Raw genomic sequence first — 26405 nt, 5'->3', positions numbered from 1 at the left:
ATATATATTTTTATAATATGATGTAAAATGTAGAAATACTACAGTGATTATCTTGAAATTGTGTGCAGCATAGATTTAAAGAATAAATATGTAAATAGTGTTATTTCAAAGATATCAGAGGCCATGACATCAGCTTAACTCAAGGGCAAACAGCCAGTCTCTATTAATTATAGACAAGGAAATAGGAGGACATTTTAGAGACACTGACTATCTGCACAACGTATCTGCCACCTGCTACTTCAGTTGAAGGTTGTCAGCCCCCCCCTCAAACCTAAGCTCACACTGGAGTGCACGTACAACATTGTACAAACACACAAAACACTTCACCCGGCTGCATTTATGGCTAATCCTGTACAAATGGGAGAGAGCCTCTGACCTGGCGAAGTCGAGGTCGGCCTCCCTGGACATGGTGATGTTGGTGAGGTTCTGCTGGAGAACAAAGATGTTCCTGCACATCTTCTTGATGCCAGAATCGTTGATCCTCTTAAAGTACTGGGCCCCGTTAATTAGAATGCAGGAGATCAGGTGACCCAGACCTGGTGGGGGGAGGAGAGGAGAGGAGAGGAAATAATCATTGTAATATACAGAAGGAGAAACAAACGAGAGAAGTAGACAATGAATAAAAACAAGAAATGGAAATCTGGGACCAACATAATTAATAGTCTGAGTCAATGGGACAAAACTCAAATTCTGCTCTAATTGGGAAGGTGAATGGTGTTTCTCAGGCAGCTGTTCACCCCAGTTCTGTGCTGACCTTCAAAAATGTACTGGAACTTGTGCTGCTGCAGGGCCGCCCCCATGGCCTCCTCTATGGCCGAGATGTCCTTGTTCAGTTTCACCACCAGTGGGTCATAGTCCATGCTCTCCACATTGGCCACAATGGCATAGTTCCCTTGCTTGGTGAGGGGGATCAGGTAATGGAAACAGTGCACCCTGGGATACAACAAGGAAAGACAAGAGAAAAAGGGACATAAGATGTAAGAAAGAATAAGGTCAAAAAGCCTCTATGCTTACAGGTTTTGTGCGCCCCATGTTCTCTCAAAGGACACTGTTGATATGTTGAGAAACACGACTTGTGATTAGTTTCAGAATAAAAGAACTTTAGGGAGAAGAAAGAAAGAGGCTCTTGAAGGGAGGTATGCATTTTACCTATATGCAGCATATTATTTCCTGCCCTCACAACGTAGTTAGAAGTGACACTTCAGTGGGTTCTGAGTGCTCTCACTTCTCCAACACCTATAATTTCTACACAAGTCATCATGTTTAAAGTACATATATCCACTTATTCAGCTACTACGACATCGTAGCTGGAAACTATTCAGGCAGGAAACCTGATTAGTATAGGGCAATCTGTTAGAGCGCAGGGCTAAGTATACAGTTGAACTCTACTACTGAGGAGTGTGTCAAAAAGCTTCAAAGTCAAAAACATGTGCAGCCTTGACTGCCTTCACACTACAATTGTGAATGGGGTCTTCAGAAAAACAAGTAATTATGTTTGCCTTCATGTCTAAAACATATATATCAGGTGTTTAAGGTATCAGAAGCACAACAACCTTATCTCTACTCTAGTGTTAATGTATTGAGTCTTAAAAACAAATGGCAGGACTGTGACGTTTAGACGAGGTGAATTTGAACAGTTTGCTTCTCTCCGACCATTTAAACATCTAAATCCGAGAAGTTAGGTCATTTAAGCCCACAGACGGCTCATTTCTGTCTAGACTGGAGGAGTAAGTCCATAATCACAGTGCCCTGAGCAGAAAAGTATAACATGATATGAGTGGATTCCCCTTAAGCCAACGACCACACCACCATCTTAAATGCCTCCATCTTACTTTCTCTCCTCTCTTTTCAATCATTTCTCTCATTTAGATAGCGTATCTCCCTTCTTTAACCCCCCGCCTGCCATTTCAAACTCCGCGACCCATCTCCTCCCCCTCCCCTGATTTCTTCCTCATGTCTTCATTTAGCTGGTAGCACTATCAGGGGAAATTCGGTAGATGGGGAGAGTCAATGGAGCGTAGCGTATAGCAAGCCATCAGCCTCAGGGAGGGTTTTCAACTGAAATCATAAACAATATTGCATAAGCTACACAATAGTCTGTGGGGAAATAGTGGCACATGGAGGAATGGGAGAGGAATGGTGACCATTAGTGGCAGTGGGGGCAGAAAGTATATGGTGTTGTAAATTAACCTACTATAGATGTTGACGCTGAAAACATATTTCCAAACGACGGTAAAAAAAATCCCCAAACTGTGCATTTAGGGTGTAATTATAATGTTGATGATTACTTTTGCCTTCAAGACTTGAAAACGTATCCTTTGAGTTTCTGCTGTACCATTATGGAATTGGTGATTAAAGGATTTTAATTCATAATGTAAGAATGTCTCAAATCACTGAGTCCAGATTTTATGGCAACTACACAATCCCTATGGAGAGCACTTTCACTTTGTGATTTTGGACCCCAGTGTATATTTTTCAAACCTAATATAATAAAACAACTCCACAAAGTACAAACTAATTAAATATACAGTCCAATTGACTGTAGTTTTGTGCATTCACTAAACAGGGATATAATGCACTTGCATAACAAATAAGGAACTAATATCTTTTAAATTAATGTTTTAAAACTTCGGAGCATATAACTGCTGGCTGAGAATCTAATGCTACGACTAAGCTATATTTAACATGTTTATATTCTTCATGTTGCACGAGTTTCTCCTGCCTACCTGACCTCCAGGTGCAACACCAGGAGACAGCGGTTAGAAATCTCCTGAAAGGCTCTGGACAAGTCAGTCAGGGTCTGGAGGATCTGCTCCCGGCTGCGTTCACTCTCACCAACCACCTGACTGTCTCCAGAGCAGGGAGACACACCTGGGTGGACAGAAATGACAACAAGAGACACACAGAGACACAATTAACAAACACTATTAGTCCAAATAAGCAGAAGTATTGAGGCAGAGGAATCAGTAAGACTAGTTTCAGTTTCTTAAACTGGACCCCAACCTTGTTTTACCCTGAAAACCATGGTACACAATGGTACACACACTTGTAAAATTGTGCACACACTTGTACTATACACATGTGTACCATGTAATACTGGCACAACCAGGTACTGTAAACAAGAAACAAGCTCACACACACTAAAGAAAAGCCATTATTTCAACTTCACACACAACCCGAGTCCTTCAGCATGTTCTTGTACTTTCTGCTCGTCACTTGTGCTGAGGCAGCAGGAGCATGTGTCAGTGCCTCGCATTGTAAACCATACAAAAGACCTCAGTGTGTGTGTGTGTGTGTGTGAGCGTGTCTGCGTGAGAGAGAGAGAGGGCGGGAGAGAGAGAGAGGGAGAACCAGGGACCATGATGAGTGTATATAAATTCAGCCAGGTGTAGATCAATGGCCATAAATTAGCAAGTGGAGGAAAAGGAGTGAAATTGGCCCCGTCACTCACATGTAAGTCTATTTGGTCAATGAGGCGAGTTAGTGGCTGTGTGTGTGTGTGTGTGTGTGTGTGTGTGTGTGTGTGTGTGCGTGTGTGTGTACAGAGAGTGACTGTTGAGCAGCAGAATGCAGGGTTCCACAATCGATGTGCCGCAGTCTAATCCAGCTCCCCAGTTACTCTTCCTGCCCTTCCGAAGGTCACCCATGGAGGTGAGCATTCAAGCACACACTCAAAAAGACCTGAGGATAGAGTGGCACCATGTGTAAACTAAGGCTGAACAATGCGGTCTGTATGATAAGATACTTCTGAGTGAATTTACCGGGTTGTTTCCCGACCATTACCACGTTCTTCCACAAGGTTTCATGGTAATCTGTCCAGCTGTATTAGAGAAACAGGGAAATCCTACCTTCCTTGGCAGAGATAATAAGACTTCACACATTATAACCACACATGATCTAATACCTCACATATATTCTAACAACTCCAATTCCTGGAATTAACATGTATAGGCCCATATTTATACGACCTATTCGAGTTCAACACCTCACTCCCGACATATTCACACATTGTTTGAAATCATAAAGCTTCTTAAATCAGTTATTCTCCGCTGCGTCGCACGGTGGGAGCTCCTGTGTGCTCATGTCCATGTGTGTACGTTTTATAGGTGCTGGTGAATATGTGCTTCGGTCCCTGTGACACTTTCCATGACTTTAAATGAACCCCTGATAAGATGAGACACCATTGGTTAAGGCAAACAGCGGGGAAGTATGTATCCCTGCCATCCAATTAACAAAGCAAACACAGCCAGGGCTGGGAATGTGACAACAGTGACAGCTGCTCTTATGGTCCACCAGTTGGAGGAAACCCCGAGGCGCCCTGATCCGGCGCCCAAACCACCTCCACTGCATCTCTTCGCGTCGGAGGAGCAGCAGCAGCTTTGCTCCCAAACACCTTATGAAAGAAACCCATGTCTTTCAGTCACAACCCGAAGACTCCATGTGAGGGGGTTGGAACATGGCAACAAGTTATTGGTTAAGTCATTGTTAGAATCCTTCTTTTTCCAGTTGAATAATTTTTGTTTTCTCCTATCGCCGATCAACAAGTGTTGGACAATTTCATTTACCTGGCTTTCTGTTGGTTGGGGAATTTGAACAGACTTGTTGCCCCAAAAAGATCAAAGCACAGAAGATAGGAAATTATAAAAGAGCAGGAAATCGTCAGAGAAACAAAAAATGTGAGTGCAAGCACACTGTTTATTTAGCAAGTCCAAGCACAAGCAGGGGCTGCTTGAGTGCAAGCGCAGGGTTTTGAGTGAAAGCATTACAAAATCTGAGTGTGAAATCAATAAGTCCTGCCCTCAAATTGATCGGTACACCACCATGATGTCAGTTGTGGGATAATTGAAATTGTCAACTGTTTTCACATAAGATCAATCAGTGAGACCGAGACTAATACTTCTTTAAATCAAATTATTTCTCTAATATATCACATACTATCTGTTTGTTTCTATGTTTGGGTTTCTATATAAAATGTCAATCCACATCAGTGCTACTGTAGAAAAAAAATATAATATCTACTGTACACTAGGGACTGCCTCATCCTCATGGCAGAAAACAGACAGCGATGGATTAGATCTTCAGGCTGCAGGCATCAGTATTAATTCTGCTAAATGAGCCACAGGAACAACAAACAAGGTCGGCCTCGACATTAAAAAAAATCCACAATGATTTCTCACGGGAGCGCGGCATAATGACATAATTGACTCCATCTGATTGGACGGGGCTGAGGCTGTGTATTCTCCCTGGTCACCTTATCAGATCATTAACAGATACAGAAGCCGGCACAGACACAACAAATACCGCGACTCACATATTCAGCGAGGGAACTTGAAAGCGTTGATTTATGACATCACTGTTGGAATCAAACGAGTGGCAGCGACATCAACAAGTGTGCGATGCATCTCGCACTGCGCTGACAGCAATACGCAGACACACAACTGTAATCTGTGCTGATATGCAAAGTCTGAGATAAAGCACCTCGAAAAAAGGTACTTTTATATTTTGTCAGATAAAGACGATTTTTGCTCTTCCTCCCTCGGCCTCTTTTCTTCACTTAGCTTGTGTGAAAGAGCAAGAGTGTTTTCCCTTCAGGCGCGCCTGTGCATGTGCGTGTCTGTGTGTGTGTGTGACAGTGACTCGAAGGCTTCTGTTTCCTCTCATGTGCATTACACTCACTCACTTTGGCAGGAGACTGGGGGAAAAAAACAGGGCTCGCTGTGGCACACACTGTTGGAGGTCTCTCCGGGGGGTGTCCGTGACAGACACACACACTCACACACAGCCAAAAAAGACACACGAACACACAAACACACACACACACACACACACACACACACACACACAGATTCCTGCACCGCTCCCCCCCAGCCTGTGCCGCTTTGATGGTGCACGGGAGGCGTCGCAGCATGGGGGGGGGGGCGCCATTAGCGTCAGGGACAGACGGGCAAAAGGAGACGACTCATTGGTCCTGACTGACAACTCTCTCGCTCTCTTTTTTTCTCCTTTCTCCTTTTCCACAAACCAAATTACTCCCATCTCTTATTTATAAGTTCTTTGTGTATGCATGATTAAATGTGAGGATGTGTATGTTGTGTATCTATGTATGCACCAATGTGTCTGTGTGTGTGTGTGTGTGTGTGTGTGTTTGCAGTACGCTTATCCAATTATTTTTGAATCCCATCGAAGAGAAACGTCTGTTGTTGCCATCTGCGGAAGATGAGGGTGGCAGACATTAAGAGAGAAGATCAGTGATGGAATTCACACACTTACACACACATGCAGGCGACGCAAACGCACACAAAGCCGGAACGCGCTTCGGTTTTAACGCACACTCACTGCCCTCTCCTTAACACAATAAGTTAAGATACAAGAAAAACAATAGGATTTTTCTTCTGTAGCACAGACAAGTACAGATGCTAAAAACCTGAGAGAAAGTTGTCGTTTAAAAAGTACAACAATGGCCTTTAACTCTCAGCCAAAACAGAGGGATGGAAACGAATATGGAGAAGGAAAAGCAAAGGACGGTATCCTGCAGGGGTGCAGTGATGAATGATTCATAAATGACTGAGTAAGAGCCGAGTTATTAATTATTTTGCTGCCTCTGGTAGAGGATGAACATCTGCACATGGGGATCTGAACTTCTGTCCGGAGAGAAAGAGGGAGAGTGAGAGGGGATGGTAGGAGAGAGAAAGAAAGAAACTGAGATGAAGAGATGTTAATATCTGAAACTCCCCAAATTGCTTAATGACGTCTTATAATGACAAAGTATAAAGCAATACAGATTTTGTAAAGAAACAAATGGACGGATGAAGATAAGACAATATCTCGACAACATAACCTCCCACTGTAAGCTGCCCCCCCCCCCCCCCCCCCCCCCAGGCCCCTGCAGCGAATCAGAATGTGTTGTTAAATGGAGTCAAGAAACAAATTGCTGCTAAAGGGTGAAGACCTACACTCACTGCAGTCAAGGTTAGGAAAGTGTATTCCATGAGCCCTCAGACATGCAGCAGAGCAAACACTGAGGAGAGGAGAAACGAACTCCCATCGGAAGACCCATGTGATTATCATGTTGAAACCCTGTGGCGTAGATTGGAGGCCTGTTGCCATGCACCCTAATGACGCATGGGCCTCGTACATGGACGCACACATTTGCACACATGCACATGAGGAAGAAGGAAAAGGTCGGCGGGAGAAAGACTGCCCACTCCGAAAAAACTTTCACGCTGATCATGACCTCCAGTGTGCGGGTCGTTGCTCGCTACACAAAGTAACTCGGCTGCCAGACACACTTGTAAATTCAAGATAATCGCACACACACACACACACAGTGGTCAACTGGAAAACATGGCTGTCATGCTGACATTGCCCCTCAGGCATCAGTATATATATTTATACGTGTGTGTGTGTGTGTTTTTGTTGTCTGGGAAATATTGTCAAAGTGGATTAGAAGTTCAGTGCTGCAGCCAGATGGGTTATAAGACCCTCTCTCCAGCCACCTTCACGGCAAATCACCATCAGCGGTCTGTCTGCATATATACACACAAACAGTCCACACACACACACACACACCCACATACGCTCACTGACTTGCTCCTTCATTCGCAATAATCTGAAACACACTGATATCCGAGCAAAGATGACTAAAACTGCATGTGTACAAGCCGAGTGGATCCCATGCACTTGTGTTTTTTTTCATATTTTTCTCTATTTTCTCAGAAGGTAACAATATGTGGAAGAACACATACGCTACAACTCAATAACACAAGAAGGTGATCAAACCAAACGCAAAGCTCAGCCGACCGTGGACAAAATCTACGAGAAAAAAACAGGAAGAACAATGTTTTCCCACTTCCACGATGAGGACAGGATGACAAAAACGAAAGAAAGGAAGAACGAAATACCAAGAAAGAATCAAGCAAAGAGAGTAAAAAAAGAAAGATAAAGCACAAAAAAAAGGGGAGAGGAAAATGAGTTGTTCATACCTGACTGAGTCTGTAATATAAAATCCAATTTGGAGAGGCATAGAGGCGGGGGGGTGGAGGATGAGATAAGGTGGGGTCCTTTTTTCCCAGCCATACCCTTGTCCCATCTTACACAGTGCATGCTTATGTAAATACACACACGTGCACGCAAGCGCACGCAAGCACACGCACGCACAAAGCAACACACACATGGTGCTGTCATCAGCTCAGCAAACACTAAATATTGAACAGTGCGGGGAATGTCCCAGCATGATAAGTGCCTGAACTCTCCTTCCCCATTAATGCCATCCGGCAGAATTAATGATAATTATGTCACGTCCCTTCTCGTACTTTTATTGAATTCTTATCTCTGAATAGACAAAGAAAGCTGGCGTTGCAGTGAGAGGGAAGAGTTTAAAAAGAGATAGCGACAAAGTGAGGCCCACATAAGAATATCTGGAAACATTTTTCATTTAATTATTTCATGTTGTGGAAAAGAAAAAAAGAAAAAAGAGATACCGAACGGCGGAGTAGAGCAAGTTCAATGAGCAATCAGAGGTCTGGAGCTGGAGAGTAGTGGCGCTGGCTGATAAAGGTTGAAGCACTCGCTCCGTCCCTTTAGGAAAGGTGCATAATTTACCAGAGCTCTGCCAGAGGACCGAGATACGGCTGTGGATACGGATACGTGTCTCCTCAGTCCTGAATACCCACACAGGTGAATGAACTGTGTGTAAAACTTCATACCATATATTGTGCAAGCAATGAATACTACTTTCTAAATATATTCAATATGAATATATATTCAATAATGTGTGGCCTTGCTCAAAGAATGACTTACAAATTTATTCAATCAGGAATTGTGAATGGATGTTGGACATATTATAGGCCCTTGTGTAAAAAATGTGGCCCCTTTACGGCCCTCGATTGAGAAATCTCCTACATCCGCCACTTGTGACTTAATGTCCTTATTTCTGCAAGATGAACATAACTTTCCTAGAAATTCAACATCTGGGCTCTCTGTCCCAAAATATCACTCGATACTGCAAATAACACAATACTTTGCATATTCTTTGATATGAACCTGAGCTGAAACAAACATGTTAATACAGTCGTCCAGTCCTGCATTCTTCAACTCTACTCTGCTAAGTATTTTGGAGGTAGGTTTTAAACTGCGCCAATTATACTCTATTTTTGCCATTCCAGCAAGGAAATATAAAAAACTAAAGTACAAAAACAAATCTGAACCTGTGATAAGAGTCATTAATGGGAGTAATAACTCTCTGATTGCTATCGCATGATGCTAATAAAAAGATATGGAGTTGAAGAAGCATATTACAAGATGCTAGAATCTTTATAGGAAGATTAAACGCACTCTCAATGTGGTAATGAGGATAAAAGCATTTCTCTAATGACGAGTGATTAACACGATCTGCATAAAGACTATGTGTGGGATTGAAACATACACGCACGCACAAACACACAAATGCGCACACACACACACACACACACACCTCATTTTGATCAGTGATTAATGATGCAAAAGTGATGACTAAGCAGGGAATGTATGAAATGCTGTGAAGAGTCCTGCTGAGGGTGGTAGGCATTTACCCTCTCACACACGCACACACACACTTGTAGGAGTAGAGTCAAACTTAATGACTTTAACCTCAAGTCCTCGACCTGACATGAACCATCCGGACATTGTTATCTAATCTGCAGTACACTCTGATCGATAACTTCTCCAGGATTAACGCTGAAGCAGTGTTATCTGGCAATCTGGTGGATGTCACACACACAACTAGAGTCATATTAGTGTCATATTCAGTAAATGTTTTTTTCTGTCTGTGCCACAATGGAAAGAAAGTAATTGAGAGAATTATCACAGTTCTGGTGCAAAGCAATCATCTGACTGTTTTTCAAAATGCAGAGTAAACAGTAACCCATGTCTGTGTTGGCATCACTTGAACAGCTGTAAGCACACGATGCACTGTAAATGTTGATATCTTTGTCAAGAATATTACCATATTTTGTTGATTCAATATCATGCCATTGGGAAGCAGGAACAAGGTTTTATGTAAATTTGGGAGAATCTACTAGCAATGTGATGAGTATCAGCATACAAGCTGAATATCACTTTATAAACATCTTCTAGGGATGTTATAGCTTGAACTACATGCACAGATACTATATGAGAGAATATGACTAAGCGTGAAAAGTAGGAGTATGAAAATATGTTTCCAGAGGAGAGGAAGATGAGATGAAGAGGTGTATAAACAAAACTGATTGCTGGTCCCATATATTATATCATTAACATCTCTGAAGAGCCAATTTATTACCAGACAAGGTATCGACTGCTTCCACGTGCAGAGTTATGGTTTCTGTACTTACTGGAAGCATGAGGCAGGTTGGCGAAGAAGGTCTTGAGGCGACCGGCCAGCCACTCCATGCTCTCGTGAAGGTTGGCCAGAGCCTTGAGGTCACTGACGTCACGAAGGATCTCATTCTGGGGGATTAGCTTGTCTCCGAGGTTACCGGTCAGCACCTCCGACTCCTTCGCGAAAGCAACTCTGAACAACGGAGAGAGAGAGAATGAGTGATACAGAGGGTTTCTGTGGTTAGAGAGATGGACTCATTATGCTGCTGGCAGAGAGAAACATAGCAACTCGTCCATAATCAGCCCAGTATCTGGTATTTTGAAGGGAATTATTCAATGGCTGCCCTGCAGAGGCAGTGTGTGGTTTACATGAATATTTAACGGGAGTTAATTTACAAAAGTTAAAACATAATGGACTGCTAAATGGAATGGATGTGCAAATGTTTCGGTGTAAATGTTTATTTGAAGAGGATCCAACTTTTATAGCGAGCTCCTGCTTATGTGGACAATGGCTTAGTGATGTGGAACTGAACTAGGACCTTTAGCTCTGGAGTGATGTGCAAATGTCGAATAAGAAATAAAGATAGAAAGCAAAATAAAGTTGGACATGTTATTAAGAGAATTTTATGGGCTATAGTCACTTTCAAAAGGAGGAAGTTGCAGCTCGACAGTTGGTGGGAGAGAAAAACAGCAGGTGATGGAGACTATTTAGAAATAGACGGCAAACAGAAGGCGGAGATTTACAGAGTGGAAAAACAAAGACAAAGAGATCAAACCCTCTTTTGCATTGCTTTAACAATCACTTGTGGTCTTGGACGGATAAATTACTTGGGAGACTGGTAAAAAAGAGCAGGGAGAGAGAAAGCAAGTGGGAAGTCGGATGAGTAAATCCAAAGCACCGCGGCGCTGTGGCAAGAAACGTGTGGCGTTGGGAACGGCCTCCAGAGTCACCGGGACGCCCGTAAGATCAGGATCCTTTGAACAACAGATGGGTGGAAGGAACAGCGCACAAAAACACACACACACATATTCTTTCCTTCACACATGTAGCTTATTAATGAGGCTTTATAAGCGCCGGGTTGCCAGTCGTGCAGAAGCTAATCCCCCTTTCATAGAGATGAAAACATCTACGGCTCTCAAATCAAACAGCCTTATGGTCTTCCTCTTGCTATCTCTGTGCTCCCATGGTGTGTGCGTCGGTCTGTGTGTGTGTGTGTGTGTGTGTGTGTGTGTGTGTGTGTGTGTGAGGAAGGAAGCGAGCGCACACAACAGATTGACTTTCTCTGGCCACATAACCAATTTATTTATTTACTTTTACTATTCGCTTCGATGAGCTTCAGTGTTCCCTGAAGAGTGCGCACATTCAAAGGCAATTTCGATAAGACTGACCCCCCCCCCTCTCTCTCTCTCCCGCCTCCGACTGCTGTCTTTATATTTTCCTATTTTGTCCTCCCGTCGTTTCCTCACGTCCTTCGGATAAAGAGTGTTTAAAAGAGCAATTGTGCTTTTATGAGTGCATCTTCGTCAACATGAGAGGGTTCAATAATATGCGAGTAAAGGGGCGAAGACGGGAGGGAAGGGATTATTTGCGTGATTGCTCAAGTGTGATTGTGTGTGTGCTTGCCCTTGCTTGTTTGTGTGTGTGTAGTGTGCAACGAGGACAACTTATTGTTGTCATACTTGTCTGTGGATAGTTTTGTTATTGATAGATTTTTAAATGAGCGTGAAAAAACATGGACATATGCGAGTGTTCACCGGGTAAAGTCCTCTTCATCCTCTCTCTTCTGGCGGGTCTGTCTGGGCTGGGTCATATTGGCCCAGTTGGGGAGGGACTGGAGCAGACGACTGATGTCCTCGTCTTTAGACCAGGAGGCGCTGATGGTCAGCTTCTCCTCACACTGGACGACGGCCCTGAGGAGACACAAACACACAAGATGAAATGAAGACCAGCTCACACAAGTTATAAACTGAGATATATATATAATTGTCTCTTTATACAACAACAACAACAAATAACAATTATTTATTCAGCGTCAAGACAGCCTGGGGAAGACTGACAACATGTATTTGTTTTGTTTGTACGTATCTGGATTGGAAAAATAACTGCTTGGATTTGAATTTAATATCATATTAATACCTTGTACAGGAGACATAAGCACTCAGGGGCTTCACATCCACACACACACACACACGTAAGAAAAGGGGGGGGGGCTGAGAGAGACAGAGGCTTGTTCATGTGTGAAGAGCACACACACACACACACACACACACACACAAACAAAACCACAAACACTCTGGCATTCTCTGTTGAGCTTGTCTTTATCACTCCGAGCCCCCGAGGAGAGTGATGCTGACCTGTGACAGAGTCCAGATGGACTCCCAGCAGCCTGTCGCGCCTTCCCCCTGTATTTCCTGGCCAGTTCACCGCTCCCTCTCCAACCCCTTCCCCATATTCTCTAGCCCTCCCTTTACCTGGCCAGGTGTTGCGTGAATCCCAGGGGAGCACAGACCGGTGGCCTTTCACGGCACCGACGTGCGCAGAGACAGATACATTTCTAAAAATGTAATCAAGGATGTTCTTGTTTTATCGGATTTGGCAGGTGATCATAAATCCTGCTCGCCACAAACAACTATATGGAATTGAGGTAATAAAAACAATACTATTAAATGTCCACCATCCTCCAGGAAAGAAATCGATTCCAGCAGGTGAGCTAGTCTTCTCTTACCTGTAGGCCGTGTTGCAGATCTCCTTGTACTCCTTCAGCTTGTCGCAGACCATTTCCAGGAACTGGTTGGAATAGGCACTCAGGTCCTGCATTAGGCTCATTAGATCCTGGATGGACTTCTCCACCACCACTGTGCTCTGGAGGCAGAAACAGAAGGAGCGTAATCAGCATTTGACCGGGTTGAGGAAAACAGAGATAGTAAGAGACAAATAAAAGGAGACAGGGTTTTATGTCAGATCGTGTCAGTCCTTCTCTGTTGTAGCATCAACGTAACTCTACCATGATTTATCTTTTTGTCACCTGTGGCTGGACAGGCGCCGGGTGACCGGACAGCTCCTCTAAACTTGTGAGTTCGCGTATGTGTGTGTGTCTGTGTTTTTTTCAACTTCTGTGTTGTGTGTCTTCTCCGGGCTGAAAGTGAGTGAGTGTTGCTTTGTCACCAAGCGCCCATCACCAGGAGCCACGGCAGGGCTGTGACAGCAGCCATTACAGATTAGCCACTCCTGCGTGACTAATAGCTGGCCCGGGAACAGCGGAGCGGCTTCACATCCCCAGACACACTCGCACATAACACACGGAGTGCAAAGTTTCCAAAACACTCACCTTTACGCAAATCAAGAGCTGTTAAATGAGATTACACCTCAGCGCATTCCAGTTTGTCTGCTACTAGCACTTAACCAATCTATCCTAAATCTCTAATAACAGTGATAACTTGCTATTATTCTGGCAGCACCCTCTATGAAACTTGCTGCCACTACAAAAGCAGAGCTGTGTTCAGAGCAGAGTCATCCCATACAAAGGTGTGCAGAGCGGGAATATTAAAAACGTGATTTCTATTCATAATTCATGGTTTATTCAGCTCACAGGTCGCTATGCAAACGTATGGAGCCGCGTCCTTGAGGAGTGAAATGGGAAAAAACGTGTAGCTTTGTCAGAGATTAATAAAACGGAAGTCACCTGTGTTAGATGCAAACAACTGCAGGAGTGTAGTGCAGCGAGAAGAGCCACAGAATAGAGGCAACCTGAGGATCCACTAGAGTCAGCATCATTACTCCGACAAATGGTCATGATTAAAAGTACAAAATGAGATATGATATTAATAAAATAAGTCCCAGAGAAGTAGACTTCATACATACTAGTCTGTATGCTGAAGGTTCAAGTATAATCTCTATTATTTTATCATCAATAATTCATTTTTCTAAAAGTTCCATTATATCCAGGGCCAGCAGCTCGCTGCCATGGTGTCTGCAAAGACTATAGGGGGCAGTAGTGACTGTAATTGATCTTCAAAAAATATGGAAGGAACCCTGATGTGATAGAATGATATTAATATTAATAGCTCTTTCTGCGTTTCAGTTTCCCCCTCACTCATTCTGTCACACGCAGGCGAGCAAGGCATGCACACGCACACATTTGCCCACACACACACACACACACACACACACACTCACATACAGGAGCCACTCTACTGAGGGAAGTAATGATCCATAGCAGTGCCCATGCCCATGGAGTGCTAACCAAGGCCACGTCTCTGCCAAGGGAACACCCTTTATTGTCCATGCCTGCCAGGGTAGGGAGAAATACACAGACCCTGCAGGAGGGCGAGCTGTTAGTGGAGCTCAGGCAGCAGCTTCCTCCGCTGCTGATGGCAAAAAGAAATTTAAGCGGCGATGACATTGCTGCCAATTTCTACGGTGATAATGCAGTGAAAATAATATGATTCTTTATTGGTACCTGAAGGTATGTTTTCATTTGATGTGGTCAGGTCAGGTTGTAAAGTCAGGCTGTGAAGAATTCAGTCGGAAGCTCAGGGCCACTTCAGCACAATGCATGACACTAGCCATTTTCTTACTTCTTACGTCTGGACAACTTTACCCTAACATGCTATTGTAAGAAAGTTAGTGTGTCGGACAAATCGTAACAGTGTTCCTCCACTGTTGCCGTCCCTTCTTTAGGGACATTGAGCTCAATATCAGGCCAAGTCAGTGAATGAAGGAGAGTAAACAATGGCTGCCCGATCCATTACTCCTGCTCTAACGAATGCTCCTGCACTCAGCTCCCTCGTCTAATTCTGCTCATTTAACACAGCCATTTGTCTTAGGCTGCAGAAATCATTAAAAAGTAATCAAGGGTACAGACTGAGAGAGGGAGGGCTGCGAGTGGTGGAGGGAACTGTTCCATAGGAGACAACCTGCCCTATGGAGGCTTCTCTGTCTATGTCTATCGTTAAAGGTCGACTTTCTGTGCCCATATTTATCTCGTAATTCCACTTCACGGTGTGGATTTACCCCTAAAACTGGGCTTGGCTGCACTTTGCTTCTACTCTTTACCCATCATTACCACATAAAAAAAAAAGGCACAGTCATCGGGGGGGAAATTAGACCCGGGTGTTGTGAAGGGATGGCAGAATTCGCTGGGGTAAACTGCCGCTGCTAAGAGTGAAATGAAGGCCGCGGTCCAAAGTGGTTTAATGACAGCAACAAGGCAGCGCTAGCACTCAGACTGGCGCCTCAGCAGAAAAAAGGCTGTTAATGCACGGTCATCAGTACAGAGAGCACCCGGAGCTGAGCCGGTGCTAAAAGTAGTCGCTTCCTTTTGTGGAGGGAGTGAAAAAAGGCAAAACGCGGGGGGGGAATGGGGTTAATACAGTAATAGTGCAGGGGTGTGATACCTAAAACTCTGTGTTTACTTGTTCATGCAAAGCGTCATCCTGAGGTAGAAACCAAAGATAAAAAGGAGGAATAATCTTTTTACACAGGCTCACTTGGATTATGTGAGTAAATGTTGTTTCATTGCCAAGGTCCTGGTGGGTGTCTGTAAATAACACTGTAAAGGGAAACAGTCCAGACTTGCTCTATGAGAAAGTGACCTGAAATAACTTCACCGCTACACAAACAAAACTAACTTAATGTCAGTCAGCCTCACCCGGTCTCTGTAATGTGTTTTCTGAGGTGTCGAAGTGGAGGCGGGGGGGGGGGGAAACGGATCACGGATTTCCCCATTAAAATGGAGGGGTGGCCCCTGAAGGTCGTGCCGGGGTCAGAGTGTTTAACGCCCTGACCTCAAACCGCTGACTCGTGTAATGCCGCCGCCACGCCGCTCACACACGTGTAATCGAGGGATGCCAAAAAAAGAATACGCACTCAGCGCTACGTGTACGCAGCTGCACACACCCACACATCAACAAGAACACATGCAGAGACAACCTCGGTCTCCCCCTTCTTTCACTCACACTCACACCCACACCCACACACACACACAGGCTGTCCGTCTCCTGGGTAAAGGGGAGCTGGTCATGAGTGGGACATTGTCTTGACAGATCATTCATCAAAGTCAGCGTTGAGCCGCGCTCCAGAAGACTCCCCCGACACACACCGGATGGCCCTCGCGCTTGTGCCAGCTCGACCAAGACACACGCCGCTTCATGTGTGTGCGCGTGTGGGCAGGGTTGTGTTCGAGTTGGTTTAAGCTCCGACAACTGAGCGCTTTTGTCTTCCCAAATGGGCATAATGTCACTGAAACAGAAGTGGCCCACCCCCCGCCCCCCATTGCCTCTCATGGGTTTTCATTCAGGGACATCAGTAGACCACTATAGACCACTGCCTTTCTTTGTGTTTTAAAGTAGAATTTTAGTTTTAAGATATGAAATAAAGGACTTCTAAACTGTGAACTCTAATCAAGTGCATGTAATAACAAGCTTATCCATTATATATGTGTCTGGGCTAAATCTGAGGTGAATTAAATCCAATGCAACCTTTTTGTTGGATACCCTAAAAGATACATTTACTGCAAGAGGAACTAAAGCTAATACTGATACTGTGATGCTCAGAGTACAACAAAAGCAACATATTACTATGAAATGAATACTGATCCTGAGTCCACAGCTTCAGGCTCGGACAAAACCAAGTAATTATTACACAAATCTTGTTTTGCTTTCAACTTCGCCATCATCGCTTCGGATGCAGAGCTTTAATCTGGTGCTTGTAAGTGTTCTAATTGAGAAATGAGGAGCAATATCACACTTGGCTGATTACAGACGGGCTTCCATACACTCCCCGTTCACACCCACGCACAAAACACAGATGCAGGGTGAAATGTGGGGCTTCTGTGTAAATCACCCAGGAGTTCAGATTCACCACTTAATTCCCCCACGGAGACCACAAAGTCAATTTTACCCATCATGCCATGAACATCTTAGTGTTTCGATGTTTTTACGCAGCCCTCTGCTGGATGTCTTTGCCATTTCATGAAGTTATCTATCACTTACTACTAAGCAATTATTATGAATAATTTATCACAAGAGCTGAATAAGGCCTTTAGTGATGTGTGTGTGTGAGTGAATAGAAGTTTGAGAGAGTAAAAGACAGATTATAATGTAGTTTAATGCATTCTAAGCGGGGTGTATGTTCCTCTCAGTGCTCCATTAGGCCCATCTGGAGCCATTGTGTTAGCGCACACACACAGATACGTGCCGCAGACACAGACACACAAAACAATGTGTGTACTCCCTTCGACACAAAGACAAGTCATTTGCAAATTCAGAAGCACCAAGCTGCCTCTAAAAATTCAGACAGGAACTTTTATCAGGCGCCCACAGCCAGAACCTTCGTTCCTTCAAACCATCGGGCATGTTTGCGGTAGAGCTGACATTTCAACTTCCCCCTCTCTCTCTCTCTATCGCTCTCGCTCTAACTCACTCACTCCAAAGGCAAAGATTATGTCTCGTTATACACAGAGAGTCTGTCAGCGTTAGCGCTGCCTGCTGGGAAGCTGGACTACCTCAGGCTGCGGCGGCTCGGGCTGTTTTTTCTCCGCTCATCTAAATGCTCGCTCTGTCACTACACACGCACACAGACAAGCAAACCCACTTTCATTATTATTAAAATATATAGCTGTTACACCGATACACAGTGGGAGGGTCCAAAAGTCTGAGAGCATTTTGAATGGGCGACGCGGTCCCAGACTTTTGGACCCCCCGCCGTACACAAACAGCCCAAACAAAGAGCACGTCGTCGCGTTTGCGAGGGCGTGAACACGCAGGCAGGTTGGAGGCTCAGGGCAGCTGGGCACGCGCCTCGGGAGTACATGTGTTTGGTGGGAGATAACCAGGCGAAGGTGGGTGGTGGGGATGGTTGCACCTCGAGCACTGCAGGAGAAGGGGGGGGGCGCAGGAAGGAGGTTTTGAGGTGAGTGAGACTCCGGGAAAAATAAAGCCGTAGAATTTCTCAGGATTTCAGTGGATGTAATAGAAAAATCAAAAAAAGTGACGACTTCTAGTACCGGAGCAAACAGACACAATATCAACGCACAATGTATATTGTTATATATGATTGATTGATGGTGATTATTCCAATGCCAGATTCTATTCTTTTTAAACTTCCTACAGATGCGTGTACATTTAAAATTTTCGATGAAACAAAAACAATACTCAGAATGATAAGAAGAATATAGAATCACAATGATAAATTGCTGAAGGATGGGCGACTGCTATTGTCTTCAACTATGGCAACCGAGAAAGCAAGCAATGAAAAGTAAGGAAACTTCTTCCCACAAAAACCGGACATCATTCGAGGCCAAGATGAGAAAACAAAATCAAAAAATCTCTAGCAGACGCCACGTTGTGTGTGGAGATGTAAATGGTGCGTGTCTCTCTGTTGTGCATCTGTGTGTGTGTGTGTTTCTGTCCATGTGCATGTGTACACAAACCACCCTAATATCCTCCTTCCTCCCACTTAAGTTCCAATCACCGGGCAATGGTTGCCTCAGCTAACAGGTGTATTGTCTTGTGATTGCCGGGTCTGTTGATGGGATCTGGGCGTTGGGAGACAAGCCGGCCCCCACCGCCGCCAAGCTGTAATCCGTTGTGTATGCATATGCGTGTTCGTGCGTGATGCCGGGGTGATTGTTGGGGGGGAGAGGGGGCAGCGGGGAGCCAATCAACAGGAAGCGATCAGCCCCCTGCACATAAACAGAGCCCACACATCATCGCAAATAAAAAGGTCAGTGTCATTACGGCTGCTGGAAGGTGGATGTGCGGGGTGCGTGCATGAACAAGCAACACGTGTCTGCTTCCACCTTCCTCTCCTCACGAAGCTCCATGTGAATGGGAAATTCAAAAGGTCAACATCATTAGCAGGCCATTGTTAGCGGAACGTATCTGGCAATACGGTGAGTGCATCTGCATGCTGACGGCGAGGAAAAGAATTCAGTCGTTACACGGCTCCGGAGCAAGTTCTGCCCAGGCATGAATAACAGAAGCAAGGACACTTACTTACTCTGTACCCAAGAACACACAGAGCTGTGTAGTTTCAAGTGTAGTTTCAGACTCATGAGGTCACAGTGACCTTTGAAACCGAATCAGTTCCATTTCAAATTTAAACCAATTCTCTCAAAGCAGAGAAATCGTGTTCAAGGGGCCAAAAACAGGATTTGTGAGGCCACCGTGACATTGACCTTTGTCCTATGAGCTCCTAAATCCAATCAGCTCATCAGTGAGTCTAACAGGTCACAGTGACCTTGACTTCCAACCTTTAATCAAGTCACTCTTGAGTCCAAGTGAATGTTTATGGCAAAAGTCATGACATTCTCTTACATATCACATTCACAAGAACACAAGGACAAAGTGACCTTGATTTGATCACCAAAATCACTTTCTTTAAGTTCGAGTAAACCTTTGTACCAAATTTTGAAATATTCCCTCAAGGGAAGACTAGTCCAACAAGTTGTTTTGTAAGGTCTCAGTGAGTTGACCTTTGACCCTTGACCACAAAATTCTAATCAGTTCATCCTTGAATTCAACAGATTTTTTAATTTTTAAAGGAGACATCAAATGGAGGAACAGATGGATAAACAGATTGATGCAGGACTGACAACCCAAAAATCTTAATACTTCTGACCACCGGCTGTCACCACTCTGCATGCAGAAAAAGAACTATTGATGGAGGTGCTATAAAATACTGAAAAGAAAGAGCTTATGTGAATTGTATGGTGCAGTGTTGCCCGATGAATTATGTGAGCAGAATTAAACAATAGAGTGAAACTCAGAGGTGGGACTGCAGGTGGCTCAACAGCGCTGTCTTCAGGAGAGAGAACCCCGGTCACCTATTTGTTGTTTCAGACACTTTGTCCCATTGCACTGGTGTGAAGCTGCATGCACACGTTGTGTGTATTTGCTTGTATGTTAGTGTGTCAGCGAGTGAGTGTGGAAAGGGGACACGACTTCTACCAAGATTAATGGAGCCAATCTCCAGGGCTATCCAGCAGAGTGACCATACCCTCCCTATCCTACCTTCTTCTTCTTCTCTTCTATTCCCCCATCTCTCTCTCCCTCCACCCCTGTTCCCTCGATCTCGCTCTAATTAAATGAATCAATCAGTGGCAACACCAAAGCTGGACAGATAGCAGGGGGGGCACACTGCTTGGGCTTACAGCATGTGGGTTTGTGTGTCCCTTGAAAAACAACGCAAGAAACGACAGACATGTAGCAACAACAGATGAAAGATGGAGAGAAGCAAAGACGCCAGGAACGAAAGCCAGATATCAAATGAGCAGAAACATAAAGATGCCTTAGGTTCGCGGCCCGTCTCTTTATCCTATCACCACGACTCCTCTGGAGCCTTATCAGCTCAGCCTATGCTATCGCACAGACACATGAATGGACGTTAACCTTTCCCAATGAAATATATACTGTCCCCGTCATCCGTTATCTCGTCCTCAGGGTGGACAATATATAGCCGGTGTCAGGCCCATAATCACATCATTATTACGTAATATATGTACATGATATGATAAATGCAGTATTTGACATGCCTGGTGCATAGTGATAGGCAAATCACTGCCCGTATCAATATATTACTTATTAACCCCGAGCCCAGATTGCATGTGCATTGCTGCTGTTGAAACCTGAGGCGTCTTATTCACCTTGACCCCGGTGCAGTGTTTTCACAAATTCATTTTTTACCATATTCCTGCTGGTGAGATATCACTGACAAAGGTTAAATAATTCATATAACATGAATGTATTTAATAACATTGCGTCCACTCCAATCCTTAATGCTATGGAAACATAACCATAAATATTCAAGGGGGTAGCAGAGATATAAACCCCTGTCCTGTATCGTATAACTGAGGGTCAGGAAGTGATATGAATACTGTTTTGGTAAATATTGTAAGCAGCAGCGAGGCTTTGGTGTTTGTACGCGAGTCTTGAAAAAGTCTAACTGTGCACCGGCATGTGCGTGTGTGCTATTAAATCTCTGTTTGGCTCCGATCTCCTCAGCTCCATTCCAGAAGAGACAAAACCGCACATGCTAAACGCTAATGTCTTCCCCCAGTTCAAACTATCTCACGCATTAATGTGTGCTTCAATGGCTGCTGAGAGCAGATGCGACTATAAAATGTGCTCCCCTATGGTTTCCCTGTATGCGGCTGCAGCCAAGGTGTACGAGAGAGGGTGTTTAATGTGCTGTAGCAATATTGAGCTCTCTCTCTCTCTCTCTCTCTCTCTGTCCCTCTCTCTCTCTCTCTCCTGTCAGCCGTGCTGGTTCTGATGCCAGTGGTGTGTGTCTGTCTCTGATAACACCTGGCACAGAGAGTACCATTGCACTTAAAAGGGAGCACATACAGTACACGCACACAAACATGGCCTCGCTCAAAGATATATAGACACACATGGACACACTCATCCACATCTGCTCAATTATCGGTAGGTTCAGCAAACCATTTTATAGGACCGTCACTATGATTTTTAATTATCCATTGCAGTCGGAGTGGAGATAGATTCACCACCTGGCTGATGGGAAGCTCCTGATGTAAATAACTTGATGTAAACCTGCTTCAAGAAGCTACTTTAGTTTACACTTCCTGGATGAAACGGATGAAAATCCCCTTTATCGAAACGAATAAAACTTCACGACTGTGACACCGCAGATGAAGACCATCAAAGAAACCAGGGAGAAGTTTCTCATTTCGAGCGCACAAACACATCCACACACAAACACACAGGTGGGAAAACAGTCGCATGTGGCTAGGAACACAGTGCATGCCCGGTATCGGAAACACACGCAGATGCCATCCTGACCCACCGACGTGCACGGCAGGAGAAGGAGAGCGAAAGGCTCTTTTATTTAGCCCAATTAAAAAAAAGGACAAAAGAAGTGTTTTATTGCACTCCCCACTATCAGCAGAAAGGCTCATTAGCCACAGCAGCATAATTAGCAAGATGCTGCACTCCTCGTTAAGGAGGGGCCCGAGCTGTAAACAAACCCTGCTGAACTCCCAACGCCCACGGTCTCTTTCGCCGTAATGAACTGCCACCGCTGTTCCCTCCCTGTGAGAGAAGCAGGCGTGCAGACAGGAAGGCTCTGACAGAAACAAACACACCACAAAACGCAGGAGAAACACACACACACACACACACACCTACTCACTGACAATCATATAGCCAGGTTCCCGCTACACAAACACCCACATCGCAGACAAACTACCTCTCTGGGACACCCGTCTTCCTTGACAACTGCACGGACAACACACACACACACATCACACACATAGACGTGTAAAAAAAAAGATATGTTTGCATGTGAAACGTCAATTTCCAAAATATTGCAGACAGAGAGTCAAACTCCACCAATCATCAAGAGTATCTGACAACTGGGACATGGAGAAATCTTGCCAGCTGCCTGGATCTTGACACCGGCACTGCTGTAATCCTCAACCTGCCATGAGCCTGTTTTGGATAAGAGAGGCTGCCAAAATTAGCACGATGAGCCTGTGGTTAAATATGGTGCAGTCAATGAGGCAGACAATAGAAAATCTTTTTCTGTAATGGCTCCAGCTCTTTGCTAAGTTGAGCAGTTGTCATTTGCAATTTATCTGGATGTTTGTGTTGGGGTGGCAAAATGGGAGAGGTGGTGGACTAGCAACACAAAAACATACCAGGACGGACAACACCTGGATCTGTTCCACACCCGTCTAAGTGCCTACCCCACCCCACTGTCTAAGTGCTCCTGAGCAAGGCACCTTTCTCCCCTAACACCTGCCCCCCTGGCACTGTGCAAGGCTGCCCACTGCTCTGTGTGTCCTCCTGTGTTCACCAGATGGGACAAAAGCAGAGAACAAATTTCCCCCCATTTGCATGTTGTGTGTGTGTGCATGTGTGTGGGACCAATAAATGTATCTTAAATGCATATTCAAATGTGGATATCTCAATGCATCGGTAAGGTCGGGTACTGAATCCAGTACTTTTACCAGAAAGGACCAAATTAGAAACAGTACTGTCAATGAGTTACAGAGCGCAGAGGGTGTTATTGAGTTAACACAATATTTACCAGTACACAAAACCAAAATGTGTATCACAAAATACTACTAGAACTAAGGAGGAAACTGCATGTAGAGACAAATATTGTTGAACAGAAACACACAGGTTGCACCAGACAGAGAGAAGAAAGACATCCCAACAATGAGCACAAGCACAGTGAACCTGCAGTGAACCCAACCCAATACTTTTGTGTTTGTGTGTGTGTGTGGTTACATATAGAACCACTCTTTTGTAAAAGCTGCAAACTACAAAAAAATGTAATAATATTGCAGCAACAATTATGATCTTGTGAAATAGATTTTGCGATGGGAATAATTATCTGAAATAGAAAGAGAGGATGAAAGGGTGTGTGTTCCCCTGAACCAGCTGAGATCACAGAGAACTGCAAGGTGTGCAGACTCCAGTGAGTCCATTGAACAGAGGGGAAACATTGTGAAACAAACAGGTTGTGCGATTGTTTATTAAACCTCTCTAACTGCTGACATTTGGATGCACTACACACAAATCCTATGTGTGTGAATTTGTGTCAATACAAGTTGAAGGCTGTGCACATCCCGTGTACTAAGCCTGTACTATTTAAACTAAGGAAACTTCCCAAACTATAGACATCAACTTATGGCAGAAAGGACACAGTGTAGTAGATACCCAGTGATATTGAATTTTACTGCCTCGTGTTCCCTCGCTGTAAGTCTATAGTTGTGTTATGAATGCTTTGGACATTCCTCACCTGCAGCAGGGGTCTCTGGACGCCCAGAACCTTCATGGTATCGGCGCTGGCAAGGATCTTCAAGGGGTCGGCCGTCTTGCTCACTGTCTCGATGTCCTTGTTGATCTCTGTCCGCACCTAATGATTCGGTGAAAGAAGTGTGTATCAAAAGGATAAGAGGCAGCGAGGAGACACACACCTACACCACACTGCCGTCCACTGGGAGTCAAGCTACAGTTGTCTAACCTTCTCTGAAAGAACCACTCAGTTACTGCCCTTGTATTTTCTTTCTCCACTTTTTATTGCCTCGTGTATTTTTCTTGGTTCAGATCTGACATTTCATTTGACATCTGCCTTCTGGCCATTCCGCTGGGAAGCCGTGCACTCCGGACGCGCGCGGTTGGGTAAGAACAGGTATTCTATTAAGGTTATATTGAGAAGATTAAGTAATACAATTGTCACTGGCACTATGCCGTTGTGGAGTTTTTTTGGTTCGATCAAAGAAACCCTGAGGGGGTACAACGGAACATTCAATTCCAGGTCAATTGATTTTTTTAAGACTAGGAGCCTGGAAACTGCATCAGAGGAATTTTCTAATATAACAAGATCAGACTGAGGCTTTCAGTGACAGTATAATTAAAAGAGCACTGTTTATTTTAACATACAATTAAAATCAATCTGTTATTGAGGTTTTTAATAATTGCAATTGGTATTTTATAGGAAAGCAAACATGTTCCAATAAAGCCGTTTTCAGACATGAAGTGCGGGACATCCTCCAGAGATTGTCTGGCATAAAGGAAGAACGCAGCAGGTGAGTCTTTGCTCAGACGCATTAACAATGAAGTGTTCAGGTGAGGCGTGGTGCAGCATGCAGAGGCAGGATGGAAAGTAGTTATTCCTTTACGGAGATCAGTTATTCTGTTACGGCACATTGACACTGGCAATGGACCTCACCAATAGCTCTCTAATCTCTCTAGCTATCTTGTCGTCTTTGCATAATTTGTATTATTTTTGATAATTTCAGAGTTTCAGTTCATGTCAAAAAGCAGCTTAAAACATTTCTTTGAATGCAGATAGTCGACTCTGCTGGAGAGCGCTTCACTTTGTCATTTCACTAACCTGGTTGAGAAAGAGGTCGTTGATGTAGTAGGTGAGGAAAGCTCGGAGCTGGCACTGCTTGGCCTGGCCTGGCCCCATGTTCATCTCTATCTCCTGAATGAATCTGGGCAGAACAATGGAGGCAAACACACATCAGATCAGAGAACACACACTGACAACAGCAGCTGTGAACGGAGGTTAATTCACCACTGAAATGAGACACAAGCTTCTGACCAGCAACACTTTGCATCAGTGGGCTCAGTATCGCCTAGAAGGGCAAGATCTCCTGTGGGGACTCATTGTGAAAAGCTTAGTGTGGCTCTCAAGGTGCCTTTGAGCACCTATAAGGGCTCCAGTGGAGCTGCTCAGTGCCATTAATGCAGACCTTAGTTAAACTAAGCAACCCTCAGATGTGAGTGTGTGCAACAACTGTAGTGGATGTGTGTGTAAAGGAAACCTTGTACAAATATATATGGTAGAATAAATGCGAATGCAAAAGTAGTTTCTAGACATTAATGATAAAACACAATGAGAGCTACAGTTGCTCAGTGCACACTCTGTTTGGATTCTCCCAAGAAGCTGGTCTCTGGTTGGTCAGATGGGGTCAGACAGTTATGTATGGGTTGGTGGAGGCACATGCACACGTCGTTTGTCAGAGAATCATTGGTCACTGGCCTCGTCTCTCACACACCGCCGGGCGAACCATGCAACAGTGGGCTGCCTCCTGAAGCGCTCAGCACAAATAAATGCTCAAATAAATCAAAGCTCCTCCAAAAAAGAATTCTTTGACCTACAGGACCTGTGATATATATGACCCGGACGTATAGGGGAGGGGAGCGTGAAGAAAAAGGTGCAAGAAAATTGTTTTATGTGACACAATGGTGAAAAACTGAGGGCAGGGGAAGGGAGTGAAGCAACAAAGATGACTCTAAAAGGAGATTTGATTGGACGTGGCCATTTGTAAAACAGCAGGAGGAAGTGTTAGGAAACCGTGTTTGCACTTCAGGGAAGTGGAAGCTACGACCAGGACACTGCAGCTTTGCAGAAAAGCAATGACACAGTCGACTCAAGAGCTATAGATCAGTGAAGGTGCCTGATTGATTTGGTTACGCATTCATGTACGTACGCATACAAATGCACGCACAAGCACACACTTACAAACACTTTCACCCTAACACAAAAAAAGGGCAAAAGCTGCACGATCACACTACTCAGCATCTGG

At 44.4% G+C, this 26405-nt stretch overlaps 1 protein-coding gene across 1 annotated transcript in view; it reads right to left on the bottom strand.

The window, feature by feature from the left end:
- Positions 1-26405, bottom strand: part of exoc4 (exocyst complex component 4) — a 106303-nt gene that overhangs the window by 13295 nt on the left and 66603 nt on the right. Inside the window, exons 12-19 of the mRNA XM_062382910.1 lie at positions 25205-25307; positions 24107-24223; positions 13062-13198; positions 12091-12246; positions 10350-10528; positions 2727-2871; positions 755-933; positions 377-536 (exon numbers count right to left, since the gene is read on the bottom strand). Of these exons, the coding sequence (XP_062238894.1) occupies positions 377-536; positions 755-933; positions 2727-2871; positions 10350-10528; positions 12091-12246; positions 13062-13198; positions 24107-24223; positions 25205-25307 (1176 nt within the window). The remainder of the gene's footprint in view (positions 1-376; positions 537-754; positions 934-2726; positions 2872-10349; positions 10529-12090; positions 12247-13061; positions 13199-24106; positions 24224-25204; positions 25308-26405) is intronic.

Source organism: Platichthys flesus, chromosome 23 (assembly GCF_949316205.1).
Source record: "Platichthys flesus chromosome 23, fPlaFle2.1, whole genome shotgun sequence".
Lineage (NCBI taxonomy): Eukaryota > Metazoa > Chordata > Actinopteri > Pleuronectiformes > Pleuronectidae > Platichthys > Platichthys flesus.
The sequence above is the reverse complement of the archived record's forward strand: the minus strand, read 5'-3'. Positions and strand labels throughout refer to the sequence as shown.